The sequence below is a fragment of the Miscanthus floridulus genome, chromosome 5, assembly GCF_019320115.1.
Source record: "Miscanthus floridulus cultivar M001 chromosome 5, ASM1932011v1, whole genome shotgun sequence".
NCBI lineage: Eukaryota > Viridiplantae > Streptophyta > Magnoliopsida > Poales > Poaceae > Miscanthus > Miscanthus floridulus.
In genome coordinates this window covers 88,972,491-88,992,235 of record NC_089584.1, presented here as the reverse complement: position 1 = coordinate 88,992,235, position 19,745 = coordinate 88,972,491, and the positions used below count along the sequence as shown (strand labels likewise).

Here is a 19,745-nt window from a genome sequence, read left to right as displayed (position 1 = left end):
GGCTTACCATATGGGAGTTTCTAGCGGTCCCTACAATACTTTGTGTTAGGGTGGCTGCAGAGCACTGCTTTATGTAGGGTATGGTCCCTGGTATAGTGGTGTTGACTTGTGAGCCATGTCTTGCCTTTCTCCGCACGTCTTCTGGTTCTTTCCGAGCGGGCGTCCCCGGTCGGATGGTCCCTAGTCGGTTCTGGCGCGCCAGTCGAAGAATAGTGATGGTGGTGTTTTTCTATGAATCCCGGTAGGAGACACGGGGTCAGAGTCGGAGGCGGTCCTCGGGTTAGGCTTTCCGAGTGAAGGCCGTGTGGAGGCAGCCGGGGCCTGACCTAGCGCTCTGATCGGAGAGGCTGTTCGGAGCTGGCCTGAGCCTGAGCTAGTGCTCCGGTCGGAGAGATGAGCCGAAGGCGGCCTGGGCCTGAAGCGAGTGCTCCGGTCTGTTAGTTTTAGACTTTCAGTCCGATCCAGAAGAAAGAAACACCGTTTTCCTAGGCCAAGCCCTGGCATGGAAGCCGGTCCTCGAGGGACCCCGAGTTTATGAACCCGACAGAAGCCCCCGAGCCCTCGGGCGATTCGGGCAGAATCGTCCAGGGGATTTTTGTCTTGCCAGCGGGTGCGCGCGAGTGCACCTGCGGGTGTAGCCCCCGAGCCCCAGGTGGTTCGGGCTGAACCAGTTGAGGGTGTTTGTCTCAGCAGGCGTGTATGCATATTTTTTAGTTTGAGACGGAATTTTGTTTAACCATGGCGTCGTTGTGCAGCCGAGGTGTTTTTAAGCGCGAGGATTAGATTGAGACAGAACTTAATGATCCCGGTGTCGGTGCGTGCCGGGGATCGGACGAGGAAGTTTTTAGTTTTTTGAAACAAGCCCTGGCGTCGGTGCGCGCCGTGAACGGAAATAACTTAGTTTCGGATGCAACAGAGTTCGATCTTTGGCGTCGGTGCATGCCGTGGGATCGGGTAAGCTAGAGTCGCGAGTAGACCTAGGCGTCGGTGCTCGCTGTGGATCGAAAGAGTTAGTTTTAGTTAGTGAAGCCGTTACGCGAGTTAAGGAGTCATGGTCCCAAGCCGTAGCCGGATGTCGCCTATCCCGTCGATGCAAATTAAGGAGTCACGGACCCAAGCCATAGCCAGATGTCGCCTATCTCGTCGACGCGAGTTAAGGAGTCACGGTCCCAAGGCGTAGCCGGATGTCGCCTATCCCGTCGACACGAATTCAGAGTCACGGTCCCATGGCGTTTAAACCTCCGAGCCCTGTCGGGCCTTCGTGGGGGCTGTGAGTCGTTTTTGCGCTACCCCATCCGGTTCCTCACAACTGGAGGGGCTGAGTTTCGTCGCCTGTCCCGATCGCTCGGGCTCGAAGACTAGCTCGGTGAGCTCGTTAACGGGTGTGATCGAGTGGAATCCAGGTCCATCGTTCGTGACGGGGTCGGCATAGCTCTCTTGTGACATTCCACTACTCCTTTACCTGCAGCCCGACAGATGCCTAGGTCATTCCATAGATCAACCCAGGTGGCCTGACGGCCTCTCCCTCGATGGAGATTCTGTGGGCTTGGTAAGAGGTTCAGGATCGAATGAGAAGGTTGAGATGACCCAGTTTGCCAGACCAGGCGAAGGCCGCACGGTGCTCATCTACGGGTTTCTCCCCTGGCTCTGTTTGGTTGCTCATGTTGAATGAGGCAAGCCACCGCTTTGTGGCGCAACACAGAGCATTTTGGTGCATTTCGCTGCATGTGCGATGCTTAGTTCCCGAGCCCCCGGGCGGTTCATGCCCTAACCGTCCGGGGGGTTCAGGCGTATGGGATAAATGCGCGTATGGATGTATGAATGATTTGTAATGAAATAGAGGGGCTTTGATGGTGTTTTACCTTGAAGACTGGAGCAACGGGGTTCAAAGAGCTCCAGTTGGAAATGCCCATCCGAGACCTTGATGACCTGAGAGACGGGGTTCGGAGAGCTTTAGTCAGAAATGTCTAACCAGGACCTGTGCTCGTCATTCGAGACGGAGTCGGCATGGCCCACATGGGGCGTCCCTTCGCTTCCTTCCTGTATCTCAGGTGCTTGTCCTAAGTGAATCGATTGACTCAGGAGGCCAGTTGATCTCTCCTGGGTGACTCGATCGACTCAGGGAGGTCTGGTGGTCTCTTCTGGCGGAGATTCCTCGCTCTTCCTTCCTTCTTCTTTCTCACCGAGAGTGCCTGTATGCTGCGGCGGTTCCTTAGTGAGAGGAAGAGTGAGCGAGGGGGAGGACTTACGGATCCTTTTGCAAACCCATAGCGTGATGTCGGATTGGAGGTGAATGTCGCCCCAGTCTTAGCCGAGCCAGATGCCGCGTCGTCGGGAAGTGAGTAGCTCGAGCCTTCGTCGGTTGCACCATCGTCGGATGTCGCCGGGTCGGCCTAGTAGCATGTAAAAATATAATAGTAGTTAGCAAATGTAGGAAGTTTTAAGTTCGTGGGGAAGCCCCCGTGTAAGACGTTTCGTGGTGTGTTTTAATGACTGTAATTGGTTTTTGTTCTTGTGATGGAGTCGCTCCGTTCAGGGAAGCTTGTTCCCTTTCGTTCTTTAGTTTTCCCTTAGCATAATTTTGTTTTAAATTTCTTTCTATCTCATACCTGCCTGTTTGTTCCATAGGTCACAACTTTGCGAGCCCGGGGCGTGGCCCGTGAGGCTCGGCCGGTCGTAACCGTAGGAAAAGGCGAGGTGCGATCAGTCGGAATGTTCTAAAGCAAAGTTACGTAAGGTAAAACAAAGGAATGAACTACCCTTTTGTTCAGGTAGGAAGGAGTTTCTTCATACAAAACCAAAAGAGTTCTTAAGGTAAAAACAAAAACAAAGGGGTAGTAGAGCCCCCTAGTGAAGCCCCCCGAGCGCCCTAAGCCGAAAAGTGTTCGGGTCGGGGTGCTCTTACTGGAGCGTTCGCTAAGTAAAGGTAAGACTGAAACTTAGGAAGAGAAGAAGAGACATAGCCGTTCCAAGGTCGTCGGAGAGAGCGTCGTCGTCGTCGTTGTCCTTCAGTTGGTAGGCTTTCGGTCGGATCACTTCAGTCGTCTGGATCCTTGTCTGCTGCGCCCCCTTCTTCGGTCGTTGCTTCCCCGTCTTCCTCCTCCTTTGGCCTGCCGGCCTACCTCAGCAGGCGCCTGAGGAGCTAGCAGTCCTTGTAGAGATGGTTGACGGGATAGTTGTGGTTGGTGTATGGGCTCTCCATGAGATCATGGAAGTGGCCCGGCGGGTCTTGCTAGGGCTGAGTGCCCGCGTAATCTGTCGTGGCGACCAACGCGGAGTTGGTCGGTCGATGGCGATCCTTTCTGTTCTTCTTTCCCCTCTGCATGGAGGGGCTCTTGTCTTGATCCTGGTGCTTGGCCTTACCTTTGTCGCGGCCCCCGTCGAAGCGCGGCGGAAAAGGCGCTTGCTGGGGGTGTTGGACAAAGGTCCATGGTTCCAGGCTGTCAGGGCTGGGACTCCGGTCGACGCTCCGCGCGTCTTGGTTTGGCCTAAGCCGCGCGTAGATGGGCGGTCGGCATGGGGTGGTCGTCAAGTCAAGACAAGGAGCGGTTGTAGCTTCTTGTGCCGCAATCGGTGGTTGTGGCAATGATAGGGTGTAGTGCCCCGTCTGCTGCGTCCCTGTTCCTCGGACGGGGAGCAAGGTCGTGGGTCGGCGTCGCGATACGGAGCACTCTGCTTGCTAAACGGCGGCGGTCTCCAATAGTGCCTGGAGGTTCTGGTGGATTGCTCGTCCACGAGGGTCGTTCGGCTCGGGCAGGTCACGTAGGAGCATTGCCGCGGCGGCAACGTTCTGACTGGCCTGAGCGAACTGCGGAGGGTTGGTCCCTCGAACCGGGGCATTGCACTAGGGCTGATGGGCGCGACCCTGAGCGCCGCTCGCTGGTCTATGCGCATGGGGCGCAGTGTGGTGCGCTGAGCGCGTTGGTGCAGTTGGTGGTTGATGCGGCCACTGTCATCGTAGATTCTCCCCGTGCTCACGTGTGAGCTCAGGGGTCTCCGCGTGAGGACCCGGTGGGGCGTGGGTCCGAAAGGACTCCGTTACCCCTAGCGGCCGTTCCGAGGCATCCGCCGTAGCGTACTCCCGGGACCGACGGTGGCTAGGCGCCACGTCGCCAATGCTAGAGCCATCACTCCCGACGTCGTCATCCATGATGTCGAGGAAACAGGTGGGAGCATAGCTCGCCATCCCCACAAACTCAGACGTGAGAGGGTGCGGTGCTAGCACCTTTTGGAGTCCCCGGGCGTATGTGTCCGCGGAAGACGCAAGGCCATAGGGGAACCGGCCGTATGGCGGCTGCAATGGGGACAACGGTAACCCACCGGGTATTTGGCGGAAGATAGAGCACAGTAAGTAAATAACGGCATGTATATTACTCACAGCGGGGTTTGAGCAGAGAGTTTGCTCAGAATGAAGCGCAGATGTCGTGCCGTTGAAGTCGCGCGTCCCGGAGTCGATGGAGGACATCCCTCCGACGGGTGCCAGGTCGTGAGCCTCCTCGCGGAGGTGAAGTACGTCGAGCCGATCGGCGACGAAGTCCAGGCTCCCAAAGCGGAAGACCTAGAATGGCTCGAAGATGGGTGGAACCCGCATCCCAACGGGCGAGAGTGCGAGGAACTCCAGCGATCCGAAGCAAATCGTATCGCCCGAGCCTGCCACGGCGGGAGTGGCGAAAAAATGGGCCATCCGATGAGTGTTGAACGTACAACATCTTCCCCACGGACGGCGCCAACTGTCGGTGCAGAAAGTGACCAACTAGTAAATATTTGTAGTTTTGTTGTACGTTATGATTAGAGGTGGCCTAGCACACAATGACACATGATTTATACTGGTTCAGGCAACGTGCCCTACGTCTAGTCGGGGTCGGTCGGTGACTTTATTCCTGAGCCCAGGTGCTCAAAGTCTGTAGTGGGAGTACAAACGAGAAGGAGGAAGAAGGTGGGATACAAGAGGTTCGGTCGGCTCCGACCGGAAGAGTCACGGTCGGAACTTGGCGGTCCTGTGGTTGGAAGCGTTGAGGTCAATCTAGTGAGTCTGGGCTTGAAGAAGTCGATCTCTCCTGCTTGGAGGGAGCGCATCCCCTTTTATAGATGAAGGGGATGGCTTTACAGGTGAGAGGGGGAGAGTACAGATATTTCTAAGTCTTGTTGCCTACGGTGATGAAAACTGGATAATGGTTGAAGCCCCCCAATACTATCGATGTCACTGTAGGATGTCGGATGTCGGATGTGCACGGGAGGTCGAGCTATCTTCTTCAGGAAGGATGACGCCGGTACCTGCAAGATACTTCTCGATGCCTAGTGGCATGTGAGGAGCCGTGCTATGTTCACCCGGTATGGCAAATCCTGGAGCCCATACCACGATCGATGTCCAGAGACACGCGGGGGGCTTACCATATGGGAGTTTCTAGCGGCCCCTACAATACTTTGTGTCAGGGTGGCCGTAGAGCACTGCTTCGTGTAGGGTATGGTCCCTGGTACAGTGGTGTTGACTTGTGAGCCATGCCTTGCCTTTCTCCGCACGCCTTCTGGTTCTTTCCGAGCGGGCGTCCTCGGTCGGATGTTCCCCAGTCGGTTCTGGCGCGCCAGTCGGAGAATAGTGATGGCGGTGTTTTTCTATGAATCCCGGTCGGAGACACGGGGTCGGAGTCGGAGGCGGTCCTCGGGTCAGGCTTTCCTAGTGGAGGCCGTGCAGAGGCAGCCGGGGCCTGACGCTAGCGCTTCGATCGGAGAGGCCGTTCGGAGCTGGCCTGAGGCTGAGCTAGTGCTCCGGTCGAAGAGATGAGCCGAAGGCGGCCTGGGCTGAAGCGAGTGCTCCAGTCTGTTGGTTTTAGACTTTCGGGCCGGTCCAGAAGAAATAAAGGTCGTTTTCCTGGGCTGAGCCCTGGCGTGGAAGCCGGTCCCCGAGGGACCTCGGATTTATGAACCCGACAGACAGCACACACGGACACATCATGTGGGAGGAAAAGCACGGTGTAGAGTCGTTATAGACCTTGGCATCACCCGAAAAAAAGAGTCTTAGTGGCGGAGCCACCGCCCCGGTGATCCCGGACGGCTGTCCGAGCTCATCCATGAAGTGTAGAGGGTTTTTGCTTGTATTATAAAAAGAAACACTATGTTTTTTTTGTTCGAATTCCTAAAAAAATTTGGGTGATAATGGACTGATGTGCTTGACAGTGGAATCGAGGAGGTTGGCTGTGAGGCGACCGTTGGGCGAATACGCAGTGGGTCTTGCTGCTATTTGCTAGACAATCTCGCGCACAAGAAACTGTCTGCTGCGAAGACAAACGCGTCAAATCCTTGATTGAGATCATCTGTATGATCTGTTCTTTCCTCGTCTATTTGGCAGGTTTGCACAAGTCTAAACTGCACAATGTTTTTCTCTCACAACAAATTAGTCAACGGTACTTTTCAGTCTGACTTTTCAGCGAAGCGAGCTGGGCCCAAGTCACCAAGGAAGGAAATACGGATGATCAGCAACTCATGGTTCTGATTGACCGTGTGCTGTGTAGTGTTCTTCTTCAGCCTGTCAGCCTGTGTGCTGTTTGCCGGAACATAGCCTGTAATGAAGTAGTTTAAGGACGCGTTTGGCGCTGCTCCAGGCGGCTCCGGCTCCTCACCTTGGGTACTGTAGCAAACAATGTAGCAGGAGCCGTTTCGGAAATCGAGGCGCAAAATGAACTGAAAAGAAGCCGAAAAGAGGAGGAGCCGGCGAAGCCACGATTTCGAGCTCCGCCGCTCCGTGCTACAGTGCATGAACAGTGCCGGAGCCGGAGCTCCCCGAGCTCCTCCAAACGGGTCCTAAGTCGTTTTAACTTCTTTGTGAACGTGCTCTGCAGCCTCTGTGGGCTTGCGCTGTTTGTTTGGTTGAACCCAGGCTTGGTGATCAGAAGACTTGGATTGGTGGATGCGGTTGTTTTAGTTGGTCGTGTTTCTGAACCTAGAGAACTTTGTAGGTTTGTGAAAAATATTCTGAAATCTTCAACTATTCACTTTTACCATTATCTCAAGTAAACATTTTATGTTACAGGTACACTGGTAGTACAGCAACAGTGTAAAGTTAAAAAATGTACACAAGACTTAATGCTGCCTACAACTCCTGGTTTGGGAGGGCTGCCAATGCGGACTGCAGAAGAGAAACAAGTTTCGACTGTAGGGTGGAGATTGTGTGCCTTACACAAACTTCACCATCAGTGAAAGCAGCATCGCTCCCTCCCACCAGCTCAGCTTGGGCAACCTGGCCTTTAAGGAAGCGTCGCACACTGGTCTCAGTGACATCCATCAGGCCCAGGGATGGATGTGTGTGCATCCATCTCGAGATGACGAACCCAGCCAGAAGATACTGCTCTCTGAGGACCAGTTCAGATACAAAACATGGAAACAAAACTCTACCGAACAGTAAAGATCTGTTGATCTTAGATGTTGCTTCATCGTTCCATTGTATGAGGAGATCAGTCTGGAATGACCTTGCAAGGTGCCCGACAAGATGGCATATGTAAGAGAAACATTTGGAGTATGCCTCTTCTGTGGTGATCTTCTGGATAGTTTCAGAGGAAAGAACCAAGGCAAGGAGCTCATGATCATCAGCATTTGATGAGGTGGACACGATTCCTTCCCTCATTTTCACCTCCACCATCTGCAGGCACTGCAGTCTCAGAGCTTCATATGGGAGTAGCAGCACAGTTTTAAGAGCCATGAAGCAGTCCAGAGCAGATACAAGCTCAACCAAGCTGTGTGCTTCTTCTTCCTCTAGGAACACGCTATGTTTCGCAGATGCTCGGTCCAGAAGTTCAAGGACCTTGTGCAGCTCACCAAGCTCAACACGTTTTCTGATAACCTCCATCCAACAACTGTGGAGGGGATGGACAGATAACAACACACCCTCTTGTTTATTCTTTGGACTCTCCAGCTCTTCCGGTAGGGCCTCCCAGCCATCATCCCATCCATCACTCCAGTCACTTGTTTCTTTTGGTGATTCATGAGGCGCAACATGCTCTTCTTTGGGGGAGAACAATTGCTCCCACTCTTCTAACACTGCTTCCAAAACAGTAACATTCGCAGCAGAAGCATGTTCTGACAAATTTAAAAAACAAGATACTGCAGAGTCAAGAGTTGCTAGGTTTTCTGGAGTGATATTAGCATCAGGCAGAACTGCAGTGACCATCTGAGTAGATCTAAGTGCCACAAGAGTCCCTGTGATGCTGCTAGAGGAGTTGATACTCTCATCAGCCATGGCAGCACCTGCTCCATGCTCATACCATGATTCCCACGGCTCAACCTGGCACACCATCTCATTTGGAAGGGTTTTAAGGTTTCTTCCTGTGATACATTGCATCAGCTGTAGCGCATAGACGCGTAATTGGCTCTCTAGCTGCATGTCTTCCGAAAAGCGGATTAACTTCCCCCAAACACCAGATCTGACCATTTCTAGAGTACCAGCATGTTTTCCCGTTGACCGGCTCAAAGATGACAGCAAATGATGAAGCAATATTCGATATTCGCAAGATTCCTCACTCAAATCCGACAAACACTCTTCTGTAGCAGCATTATAAAGTTCTAAGATATCCAAATAATTGCTTGAATCTGCATTCTCACTCCCTAATTGTCCCTGTCCTCCATAGTATACTTCAACTACAGATTCAAAACTGCAGCCTGATAGAATCATAGCTCTACAAAAACATGATGTTCCCATCATCATTCCACTTCTAAGGCAATCTTTTACATACATGGAGATGGCATCCCAACCTTGGTGCAGTGCTATCTCATCATTTATCAATAGCTGCCTGAAAACTCCTATGCACAGCGATGACCTATTTGAATTTAAGTAGTCTGTTCTTTCATATGAGCAAGCATCAATTGAATCCCCCGGTATGTCATCAACAAGTTTAGACCAAAATGCTAGTAGCGTTGCAAGAGGTTTCCTCCATGAAGGTTCCTGTGGATGGTTTCGTGCTAAGTTAGATGGAAAGCAGAGGGTGCAATACCTTCCTACAATATATGAAATATCTGTGGCTGGAAGAGCTTGGATGTACTCCCTGCAACTATCATAGTTCAACTCAACTTCGCATAGGGCAGCCTGCAACTTTTCATAATCTGTGCAGTTCGATTGTGCTTCACTGCGGCCTTCTAATGATGCCAGCAACCCCAGAACATAGTGCTTGTAAACACCTTGTTGTGATATGAGTCCCTTGGCCAGTACATCGACATACATACTCACAAGAGATTGTACCATATTGGCTAGAGCAGTGACGGTAGAGGCATGGATATTCTTGCATACTTCTTCATTGAAATGCTCAAAGTTCAGATTATCCAGTCCAGCAATGTTTTTATAGTTCAAGCCATCAATGAAGCAGACTTTCTTGCACTCTTCCTCAAGTACCTTATAATACTGAAATGGTTCAAGCTTATGGGTATGCACATGCTCTGGGTATCTCAATTCTATCTCATTGGTCCTCTTCAGATATGAATGGCATGCTGAAAGAATGCCATAAATGTAAGAAAGGCGTTGTTTATTATACCCATCTATCTCCGGATAGACATCTGAATATATCATATCGATCACACCCTTAGCTGATCTGACAATGTCCTCCCGGAATTCAGAAATTTCGTTCAGAATATCATTGTTATCCCAGTATTCAGACACAAGACTGCAGGCGAGAAATCGTAAAAGCACCTAAAAATCCAAGCAACAATATGAGATTGTCAAACATCAGGAGAAAAAACTGCAGATGAGAAATTTACATCTAAAGAAAACAAAAATATAAGCTCAGATGTGTGAGAGAGACCTCAGTTCGTTGCAAGCCATATGTCTCAGCTATCCTCACTGCTTCCTTGAGTATGTGTTTTTTCTCCAGCTTTACAGAACCAACAAAGGAGTAAACTACTCTTTTGATATAATTAACATCACCAGACAAGAATCGAGATGTGTCTATATCAGGTAATATCTGCTTGAGCATCCGCGCTTGATCAGCCAGTTGTTTCTCCTCTTCTAACTTTGATTTCCATTCTCTCCAGAAGGTTGTATTTGCCATATCAATCTGGTCTAAATCATCTGTCAAAGTTGGTAGAAACAAAATGAATATGGTATATATTAGCACAAAACAATTCATATAAAGCCCAGAAGTATTGAGCTCAGCAGAATATTCAAAGGTAAAATAGTGACCATATTAATAACTTGTTGATTTTAGTACACCTACCGGTATCGGCTGAGGTGAACTTCTCATGAAATTTGTGAAGCAACAGATTTCTCCTCTGCTCAGGAGTGGAGCACTCTTTCTTAGAATTATTGAGGGAACTATATAACATTCCTATACTCATTATGCTGCTAATTTCTTGATAACATTCTCGTCTTTTTAGCTCTTCCTCTATTATTTTCACTCCATTGAAAGGGTCCATGAGATTCAAAAGAACCGAGCAGCCAAGTACATCAAACTCTTCATCAACGGGAGGCTCCATTATAGACTTTGCAAGAATCATGATTATATTATCGTTGGGGGCCAAACCATTTACAGCTAGCCAATATGTGATGCTGATTGCTGCTTCTACTTTTGTTGAAAATCGACATCTCCTAGTGGGATGATCCGTTATTTCAACATCACACGCTTCATTATTGAACAAATTCAAAAGCCATGGTAATTCCAGTGCTCCGAAGGACAATAATTTCCGATTTTCTTCCAACATAGACTCCCAATTATGTGTGTCTCCATTTGAGAAGTCCAAGCAAACTTTTGACAGCATGTCTTTAACAATTTCCGCATGATCTCTATGTCTATCATGGCCACTGTCAACTCTCAGGTCAAGTATGTCTTGCACACTTTGTACAGGAAGTGGTGTGATTGAAGATCCATCAATCAAGAAATTGGGAGGAGTCGTTGCCGTTGTAATCATTAATTTCTCAAATTTACCATGAGCATGAAGCTCCTTCCAAGCATTCAACAATTCCCCAACAGAATCTTCGTCACAATGGATGAGAGCGAAACCCAATAGCTTTTCACGGGTACCTGTATCCAAATTGTCAAGTGGAGGGCCTCTAGCAATTGCAGCACATAAATCCCACACTGCACCATGACTCTTTTTTGTTAAATTTATACAGATATCAAGAGCAAGTTGAATATCGCCATTTACCACAGCTTCTCTGGCAATAGCCTCCTCCACATCCGCTACTTCCTCTTCACTTCTTAATCCCAGAAGTTTAGCGACATCAATAATCTCTTCGAAATGAAGGTATGCACCTGTTTGACTTGTTATCACCATGCGGATGATCTCCATAGGATCCTTTACCTGCCTGAACTGAACAGGAAGGATAGTCACCCCTAGATAAGGAAGTCTAACAGTAAGAGCATCAATTATATCAGTTTCTGCTTGAACATTTTTGCTATTAGGTAACAGATTTAGACATTCCCTGGCCTTCCAAATCTGCAAAGGATTGTATAATCCAAGTTAGCATTAATCAGAAATGAAATGGCAGATCAATAATTGGATGGCAAAAAAATTGGTAACATTAACTCACTTCATTCCCAGACAAAGTTGAAGCCGAGAAGAAATACTCCCTTGCAGCTTGTATCACAAGATTTTCAGCCTTCTCTGTGGATAAAGAAACAGCACTGGTTCCTCCAAGATAATTCCTGGCTAGCGAAAATTTACCAGCTTTCAAAAGCCCTCTAATAAATTCTGCCAGCATATATTCTGAATCAAGAAAAAGAAATGCCTTCTCTTGGAAGAGTTTCAAATCACGCCACATGTTAGCCCACTCATTGTCTGATCGAACAGGTTGACGTCTGCCAAATTTCGATAGAAGCAGCCGTATAATTTGCTTTACATTCTTCTCGTCTAAGTGAGCACTAAGGAAGAAATGCATTGGTTTTGGGACCTGTAACCACATTCAGCTATGAGTTGCACTGACAGTGCAAAACATTGGCAAGCAAGTAAACAATCCACGAAAAATGAAAGGTATGACTGCTAGCAAGCTCATTTCGGTTATAAGTGGAATGCTACGCCAAATTACTAAGGGGAGTATATCAGTGCAAATGAATATGCAAAGGAATGAAAATGAATGAACAATTCTACAACTTATTCACAAACAGCATCTGCCTCACATGTTCACCGATTCCAATCAATCCACCCACATCTCCCACAGTGCACTCTTATCGCCACTTACCAGTGCTTCCAAGCCCACCAAAGGAAAGAAAAGAACTATGGCTACAAAGAACTCTCCTTCAATCTTGTGAACATCTCGAAATCATTCCTGAAGGTCAGGTTCCTTTCCGATAAAAAATTCAAGGTTCCTAATACTTCAAGCTTCTTATAAACTGATTAAATAAATAGAACTATTCACTGATAAAATGAAAGATCTATATATTCTGTTTGGCAGCATGAAAGGTTCATTGGCATAGAATTCAAACACAACAAAGGGGTTCTGAGAGTGACAATTATTCTGTCAAGCAGTGGTTCTGTGAATTAAGAGGTGGAAGCCCTATTTTTGGTTGGGTTTGATCTTGCAGATAGACAATGTTTTGCAGCACAAATGGAAAAGCATGTGATAAATTTTTCATTTTTTCCCTCACATCACATATGCTCACAGGTATGAGATATCCCTATACAGAGCAGCACTGCTAAAGAAGTCCAAGTAGATTTACTGCAATTCAACATGTCAAAAACACCAAAGAAACCAAAACAAAAACATAGAAGCAGTAATTTTATTGAAGAGGCATCAATACCTGATAATAAGCAAAGAGCCGTCCTACTTCTACATGGCCTTCAGCAACTTTTAGTCTCTTCTCCAATATATCAAGATATTTGGAATTATTAGGTTCGTAAGGTACTGAATCATAGTGATGAAAATCTTCTGGAGCATTGCCCAGACCAGATAAGATATCAGCACAGACGCATTGCATCTCCTCATAAGAAACCACAGAAGAACTAAGAGCATGCTTAGCATCTTTCAGATTGCAGTCTTCTTCACTAGCCACTAAAGATTTCTCTCTCTTTGTTTTATAGAGTAACTTTGATAATATTGATGACATGGTATTCCACTGGTTAGTTGCACTGCACATATAAATGCAGTGAACAGCTGTTTCTATCATCTCAGCAAGATCCTTGAAGAGCCCATATATTGGTGACTCCCCACAACCATTTTCAATGACGCCTAAGCAAATCAAAAGCTCATTTTCAGCAGCTACCTCTTTCAGCCATCTAACCAGGTAGGATTCTTGTTTGCGTTCGTTATTTGAGGAGGTTGAGTATAATCTCTTCTTCATAAAAGGGATAGCATTTTCTTCTAGCCGTTGAACAACTGTATCTTCTTTGACTCCTCTGAGGATGATTTTGAACTTTTCATAATCAGGCAGATCTTCCCATGTCAAAAGATTCATTGTAAACTCATTCAACTCGTTAGAATATACAACCTGGTAGAGGCATTTAATATCATCAAAGAATGGCTGCAACTCCACGATGCCCTTCTGACATGCAAGCTCTATCATGGCCAGACAGTTTTCCAGCTGTCCACTTAAGCAGTCAATGTCCCTTGCTCTGTTCCTGTACCACTCACAAAGTTCAGCAACTGAAGGCCATGAAAAGCCTTTCGAGTGCTTTACAAGTATTTCCGTTTTGATCTCTCCAATCTTGTCCAACTCGGCAGGGCAATTGTTTATATATGAAGCCATCTGTTCACATTCAACCCAATCACCATCTCTCAATATGATAACACTGGGAGGGGATTTCCCTGGTAGCAACTGACTGTAAGTCTGAACAGCAAGAGTTTCTGGGATAGCAGACAAAACACGTAAAATATCTGAAGAGATAGTATATGGATGACGCTTGAATATAAGATTTAAAGCGCCAATTTTGCCACTTTCAGCTAATGCTATGGCTGTTTCCACCAATGGCATTGAACGGAATTTGCTATATTCTCCTGCAGCGTACCTGCATAACAAGACCATTGCATTTGGCATAAAGAAGTAAGCAGCAAGCAAGCAAAGTCCAATATAAAGCGGCAAGTTGCACATGCACTGCATGCGCATGCAATCAACTTTGCAAAATATTTTTCTAAGAAAGCTAACATCATCATACAGTGCAGAAAAAGAGGAAAGTGGTTTTAAGAACTGGAATGAGCAAATAGGTTAGACAAATGAAAAACAAGCCAACATGTAATCTTGGAAATGTTAAGTTAACGATAAAATGGAAACAAGTCAAGAAACATTCCTTTGACGAAGAAGATAAGTGTTTGCATCCATTTTTCTTTTTCCTTCATGTAAAAAACTAGAGCCAGGTTGCCATTGGGTTAAGCTCATTTCGGTTATAAGTGGAACACTACGCCAAATTACTAAGGGGAGTATATCGGTGCAGAAACCTCTATAGTACCTTGAGTAATGAACTGTGACTCAGATATGCTCTATGCATGTAGGGTCTGATTGGTTGCTCGCACAACACTTGCATTGCATTAGGGGTTATGCAGTATAGGTTACGCCTGCACAAATGAATGCAATTTGCTCTTGTTTGGTTAGACTGAATTACTCTGTTGCATTGTTTGTGCCTCTGGTTGAATGTACAACGGTAGGCTGTGTCTAATAATTTGTGTTTGGTTGCACTGCACATCTAAAATAGGCATCAGCAGTTCATCGAACGTCTTCGCTGCAGGAACCCAGGTCACCCCGGCGAGTCCCCCGTGACTCTGTCACTTACCGACTCGCTGTTCATCCATTAGTAAAATCAATCTTTAGTCATTCACGCTCACAACCCCACCCACCGCTCATCAGTGCAATCAGTCAAACAATAAAATCTTCTCTACTTCTCAGTCTACTACCATCACCGAGAGTGAGAGAGAGAGAGAGAGAGAGCAGGCAACGGCAATGGCTGGCGCTGGCACAAGTACGACTATGACAGCTCGTCCTGCGCGGCGCACTCATGGCCTGCTTGTCCTCCCTGTGTGCCTGCTATTCCTCATCTGCCCGGGTACCACTCACCCATGGGCGCCACCATGAACGGCGGCACGTGTCGAAACCCAGCTCCACACCGAGCCTCCACGCAGCACGCCCGCCAACGACAAGGCCACCCGCCTGCCAGCGGCAAGGCCACCTGCCCGGCCTACACCTCACCCACCCACCAGCGGCAAGGCCACCTGCACGGCCACATCTCTGGAGGGGAGATGCACGAGTTCTTCGCGTCCATGGCAACGACAGCCTGGTGCTGGGGCTCAAGGACGAAGGAGACCTGGTGCTGGGTTTCGGCGGCTTCCATGCGCATGGTGGAGAGCAAAGGCAAGGAGGAGGAAGAGCGCGAGCACACAAGTGCAGAGCGGGTGCAACAGGCTGTAGAGCGGGTGCAAGCACCGCACAATGCAAGGCTGCATAGGTGGATACGACTAATTGTGAGCGCACACGGTTTTGCAGGCCAGAGATGCTTTGAGGAGAGTGCTATGCTGCATAAAGAGATATGCAGACAACCAAACAAGTAGCCTTTGCACTACGGTGCCCTGGATAAAGAGATGTGCAGGCAACCAATCAGACCCGTAACAAATTATGTTAATTAGATGTGTGTAGGATTAATGTGACTCGACAACTGTAATATAGTTGTAAATGCTTCCAAGAAATTAACAATTTCCTGGTTGTGCATTCTTATCTAGAGAAAGAATAGCAAGGACATACCTTCCCATATTAATTCCCATGAATGTCTCTAACATGTCTCTGTGCCGCAATAAACAAAGCCTAATGATGCGACTGTCCCATGTTGAACCTTTACTGCTGTTATCCAACTCAGAAAATTTGTAACGGTCAGTTATACAAAGTCCAAAAGAAAGTAGAGCCCTTAAAGCTGCTTCTGTAGGCCCAACTTTCTTTACACATTCTGATAATACAAATACTTGGTCTGTAATTTTTGCTAAGTACAAGTCTATCTCATGAGTATTGCTGTCAGAGTGCAACCAGCATGCTTTAAGAACTTCATCCTTATCTAGATTATATCTTGAAGAAAAATCTAAAGCCTCCTTGTATCGTTTCTCTCTTATCAGAACAGAGTACATTTCTGCTACTGTAACTTTGGAGAATGATATCAGACTCCAGGACGTTTCAGCCATTTCTGTTTGTTGGTGCTCCCCAGAACCACTCAGCAGGCTAGGTTCCGAGTCACTATCCATCTGCTTATTAACTGGAGTGTTTGTTCCATATCTCTTAGATTGCAAAACAAAAGCATGTCCTTCAGTAGCCTTTGCTTTCTCCAATACTGGTGAAGATAAAACTGGGTCATCTTTGGAAACTATCTTGTCTTCAGTGACGCTGTACATGCTAATGCTACCATCTTTTCTTACGAACATGAGAACATTATCTGTCCACCAACTGATGTCCTTAACATCAATTAGGTGTCTACCATTTCCAAGAGTATGAAGTGAAACAGTGCACATGTCACCATCAAGTGAAAAGAAGTTTACAATTCCAGTCAAATCCAACGTAGCAACATACTTTCCCTGAGGCGAGATCCTGATTTTCGGGGACGAAACAAAGGTTCTTTGATCCTTTAGGGGAGAAAATACCCCTTCCAACTGCAGGCTTTGAAATGAAAGACTAAGTTCCAGATTTTTGTTGACGTGTAATAGATACATAAAATAGGTTCCTAAAATATGATAATAAAGAAGATTAGAAACAACACCATTTGAATTTCATGAACAAGCTATATAGTGCAGGATGGACAAGTATAGCAGTTGAGAACAAGCTAGTGAATGAGCATACCAGAATAACTATTGGAGCTAAATGAAACATTGGAATCTCCAACTAGGACAAATAGTGAGTGACGTTGATGGTAATCAATGCACGATAAACTTCGAGGTAACTGGATAGTCTTAGCTGACATCACATCTTTAGTTGATATGGGAACTTTGCATAATCTGGCCTCAGGTTCTTCAGTGTAATCAACTCTATGAACCAAGCAGTCACTTGTAAAAATGTAGAAACCTGGCCTACAAATAGTAATGGAAATATGGAATTTATTAGTTACTGCCAAATATTCCCACGAAATGAAGTCATACATAATTTAAGGGGAAAGCTCCCAACTGAAAACAACTGAGAATCACCTAAGCAAGCTTGAACCATCCTGCAAAACCAGATCAATAATGGAAGAAGATAGCTTCAACTGATCGCATGTCCTCCTTGCTAATAACTCCCCATTTTCTTTGATCAAGTAAAGTGTGCTTAGGTCATCCACCACACCAAAAATGCCTTGAGCCTCCAGCCAAGCCCCATTTGTGAAAAATGTTATTCTGTCATTACCTGACCATAAATAATTAGAATACAATGTATAATCAGAAAAAAAATGATGCCCAAGGACATCTACTGCAGAAAATGCACATGAAACTATGTTCCACATTATAAAACCATTTTTTTAAGTAACTAAAAAGAAAATGGAAAGGTGCAGATTGCTACTGTATAGGGATTGTTGCAAAATGCATAGTGCAATATTTCTGCCAACATAAACAAAAATTGGAACCTAATCTCCCAAAAATTTTAATTGGTCTCCCTGAGGAACGAAAACATAATGAGCAGTGGAAAATGTATGCTTGATGTAAATGGTAACAAATGATGCATGGGCTGAAATCCTTTCAATAATCAGTTCAACTTTTCTTCGAAGCATGGAAATGGTAGCCTGCACCCAAATCCTCCATCTTTTGGATAAATAAATTTGGAGCCTTAACATAGACAATTTATATGTGAAGTGCTACCTACGTCCAGGAAAACATGCAGCTCTAGCTCTATCCTTAGTCAAACTTTCTAAAGTTTGACCAAGATTATAGAAAAAGTATCAATCTTTACAACACAAAATATGTATAGTAACAATATATTTCATGAAAAATGAAATGACACTTATTTGGTATTATCAATATTGATATTTTGTCATAATAATAAACTTGGTCAAACTCAAAATGGTTTGACTCGGTACTATGCTAGAATTGTATTCTTTCCCGGACAAAGGGAGCAGCAAGCTAGGAAGCTAGAGTCACAACAACCTTACTTCTGTGTCAGCAGTGCATATTAAAATTACACGCCAAAAAATGCTATTGTCATGGCCAAGTAAAGATATCTTCCACAAACAACATTTTTTTTGTATAATTAAATGCAAATTATGATGATCTCAGATGCCACATTTCTGAAAGGACTTCAAAGGTCAAATAATATGTGGTACACTCATTCCAATAAATATAACTTAATACTCTCTACGCATAAGAATTGAGAGGCAATTTCTTTCAGGCTTAATAATAGACATAATAGTCAACAGCAGTGAATAACACTATAAGAACCGAAGCGATGCAGGAACAAGCAGGACACTCACTCACTTGTGTAAACACCGCAAGGTGATGCATAGCCATCGCCTTTCCTCAAGATGATGATGCCATTCCCAACAGTAACAGACACGTATTCCGCACTTGGTGAGACGAACAGTGCCACGCCATCCCCCCTCTTCCTCTGCCTACTCTTCCCCAGCACACTGTACCTAGCCCACCTTTCCTTAAGTTTGCTCACACCTTCAAGGGTGGTTGGTGGTAGCATGAAGAAGCAACTGGTCAGCGCTGCATCCTGTATGGATGGATTTGTGAAGAATTCGAAGCGAGTGGAACTGTACCTTGCAAGGAAAGATAGGAGAGGACGCCTCCTCCTCCAGCATCCGAGCTACCACTACTTGTCGCAGCACCTTGGTATTCTTCTTGCTGTATTTGCAAGAATTACATAACAATGAAGATAACCATCAGGATTTCACAGCTATTTAGCTTCCAAAATACTACTAAAAACTTAGTAAATTGAACACCCTCGCAGCAACGTTGCACGAAATTAAAAAAAAACACATATAGAATGATAGACAGGCTAAAACGAAAAATCCTTGTGAGCTATTGCTATGAACTCTGGCGACACCCTCACCCGAAAACAGAATTCGGAAGAAGGACATCAACAAAATAGTGTTGAAGAGCGCGAATCTACGATGACCCGCCTCGCATCTCTCCCACGCACAACGCGCCCGCGATTGGATTACGAGGCGGAAGGAAGCATGGGAGGATGAGGAGGGGGAGAGGGAGGGGCCGGGCACTCACATGAGGGATCACGTGGGATCCCGACGCGTGCCGGTGGATCTCGTACAGTGCTTCGTCGGCCCCCGGTGCCATCGCCGGCGTCCCGCGCCTCGCCGGAGATCTCCGCCGTGTTGGAGCTCGAGCTCGAGTCGAGGAGCTGGTTTACGATGCGTTTGGTGACTTTGGTCGAAGGGACCGAGGGGGAACGGGTTGAGACGGGACGGAGCGGTTCCGTTTGGTTGAGGGATGGACCCCGCTCGCCTTTGGCCCTTTCTCCAATATTCCCCCAGAACGAGCGCCGTCTCTCTCTCGCGCACGCACGCTAGAGCACCGGCGCGGGCAGGCGGAGAGCTCCGGCGTGGGGCCCCGGTCAGGAGCGGGCGGGCAGGAGAGCACCGGCGCGGTGCCGCGGGCGGGGGCGGCCGGCGTGAGTGGGCGGGAGAGCAGCGGCGCGGTGCCGCGGGCGGAGATGCACAATGCGTGGGTATGATCTTGTTAAATTAACCCAAACAACAACAAAAAAAAAAAAACGACTCGGCCCCAGCCCCACACGCCCTATCCCCGCCGCCTCGCCGCCCCTCCCCCGCTGACAGTCACCACCGTACCGCCACCACCCATCTCCCCTGACTGCCGGAAACTCCCGCCGCCCCCCTGCACGGAGAATCAACCAGGCGCGGAGGCGGAGGAACGACAGACACCGCCG

At 47.3% G+C, this 19,745-nt stretch overlaps 1 protein-coding gene across 2 annotated transcripts; it reads right to left on the bottom strand.

Annotated features, from left to right (window-relative positions):
- Positions 1 to 6,967: 6,967 nt before the first annotated feature.
- On the bottom strand, positions 6,968 to 19,272 carry LOC136450201 (MAG2-interacting protein 2-like). 2 transcript variants are annotated; one of them, XM_066450562.1, is made up of 11 exons: positions 19,064 to 19,272; positions 18,601 to 18,685; positions 18,314 to 18,502; positions 17,057 to 17,252; positions 16,716 to 16,942; positions 15,639 to 16,599; positions 12,714 to 13,917; positions 11,507 to 11,866; positions 10,194 to 11,412; positions 9,783 to 10,048; positions 6,968 to 9,670 (listed from the first exon to the last, which is right to left on the bottom strand). In XM_066450562.1, the coding sequence occupies exons 1-11, from the start codon at positions 19,133 to 19,135 to the stop codon at positions 7,088 to 7,090; spliced, it is 7,362 nt and encodes a 2,453-aa protein (XP_066306659.1). In that variant the 5' UTR covers positions 19,136 to 19,272; the 3' UTR covers positions 6,968 to 7,087. The 2 variants fall into 2 exon arrangements, with proteins under 2 accessions (XP_066306659.1, XP_066306660.1); XM_066450563.1 differs by lacking the exons at positions 18,314 to 18,502; positions 18,601 to 18,685; positions 19,064 to 19,272 and having other exon boundaries at positions 16,716 to 16,937; positions 17,057 to 17,218.
- Positions 19,273 to 19,745: the final 473 nt, after the last annotated feature.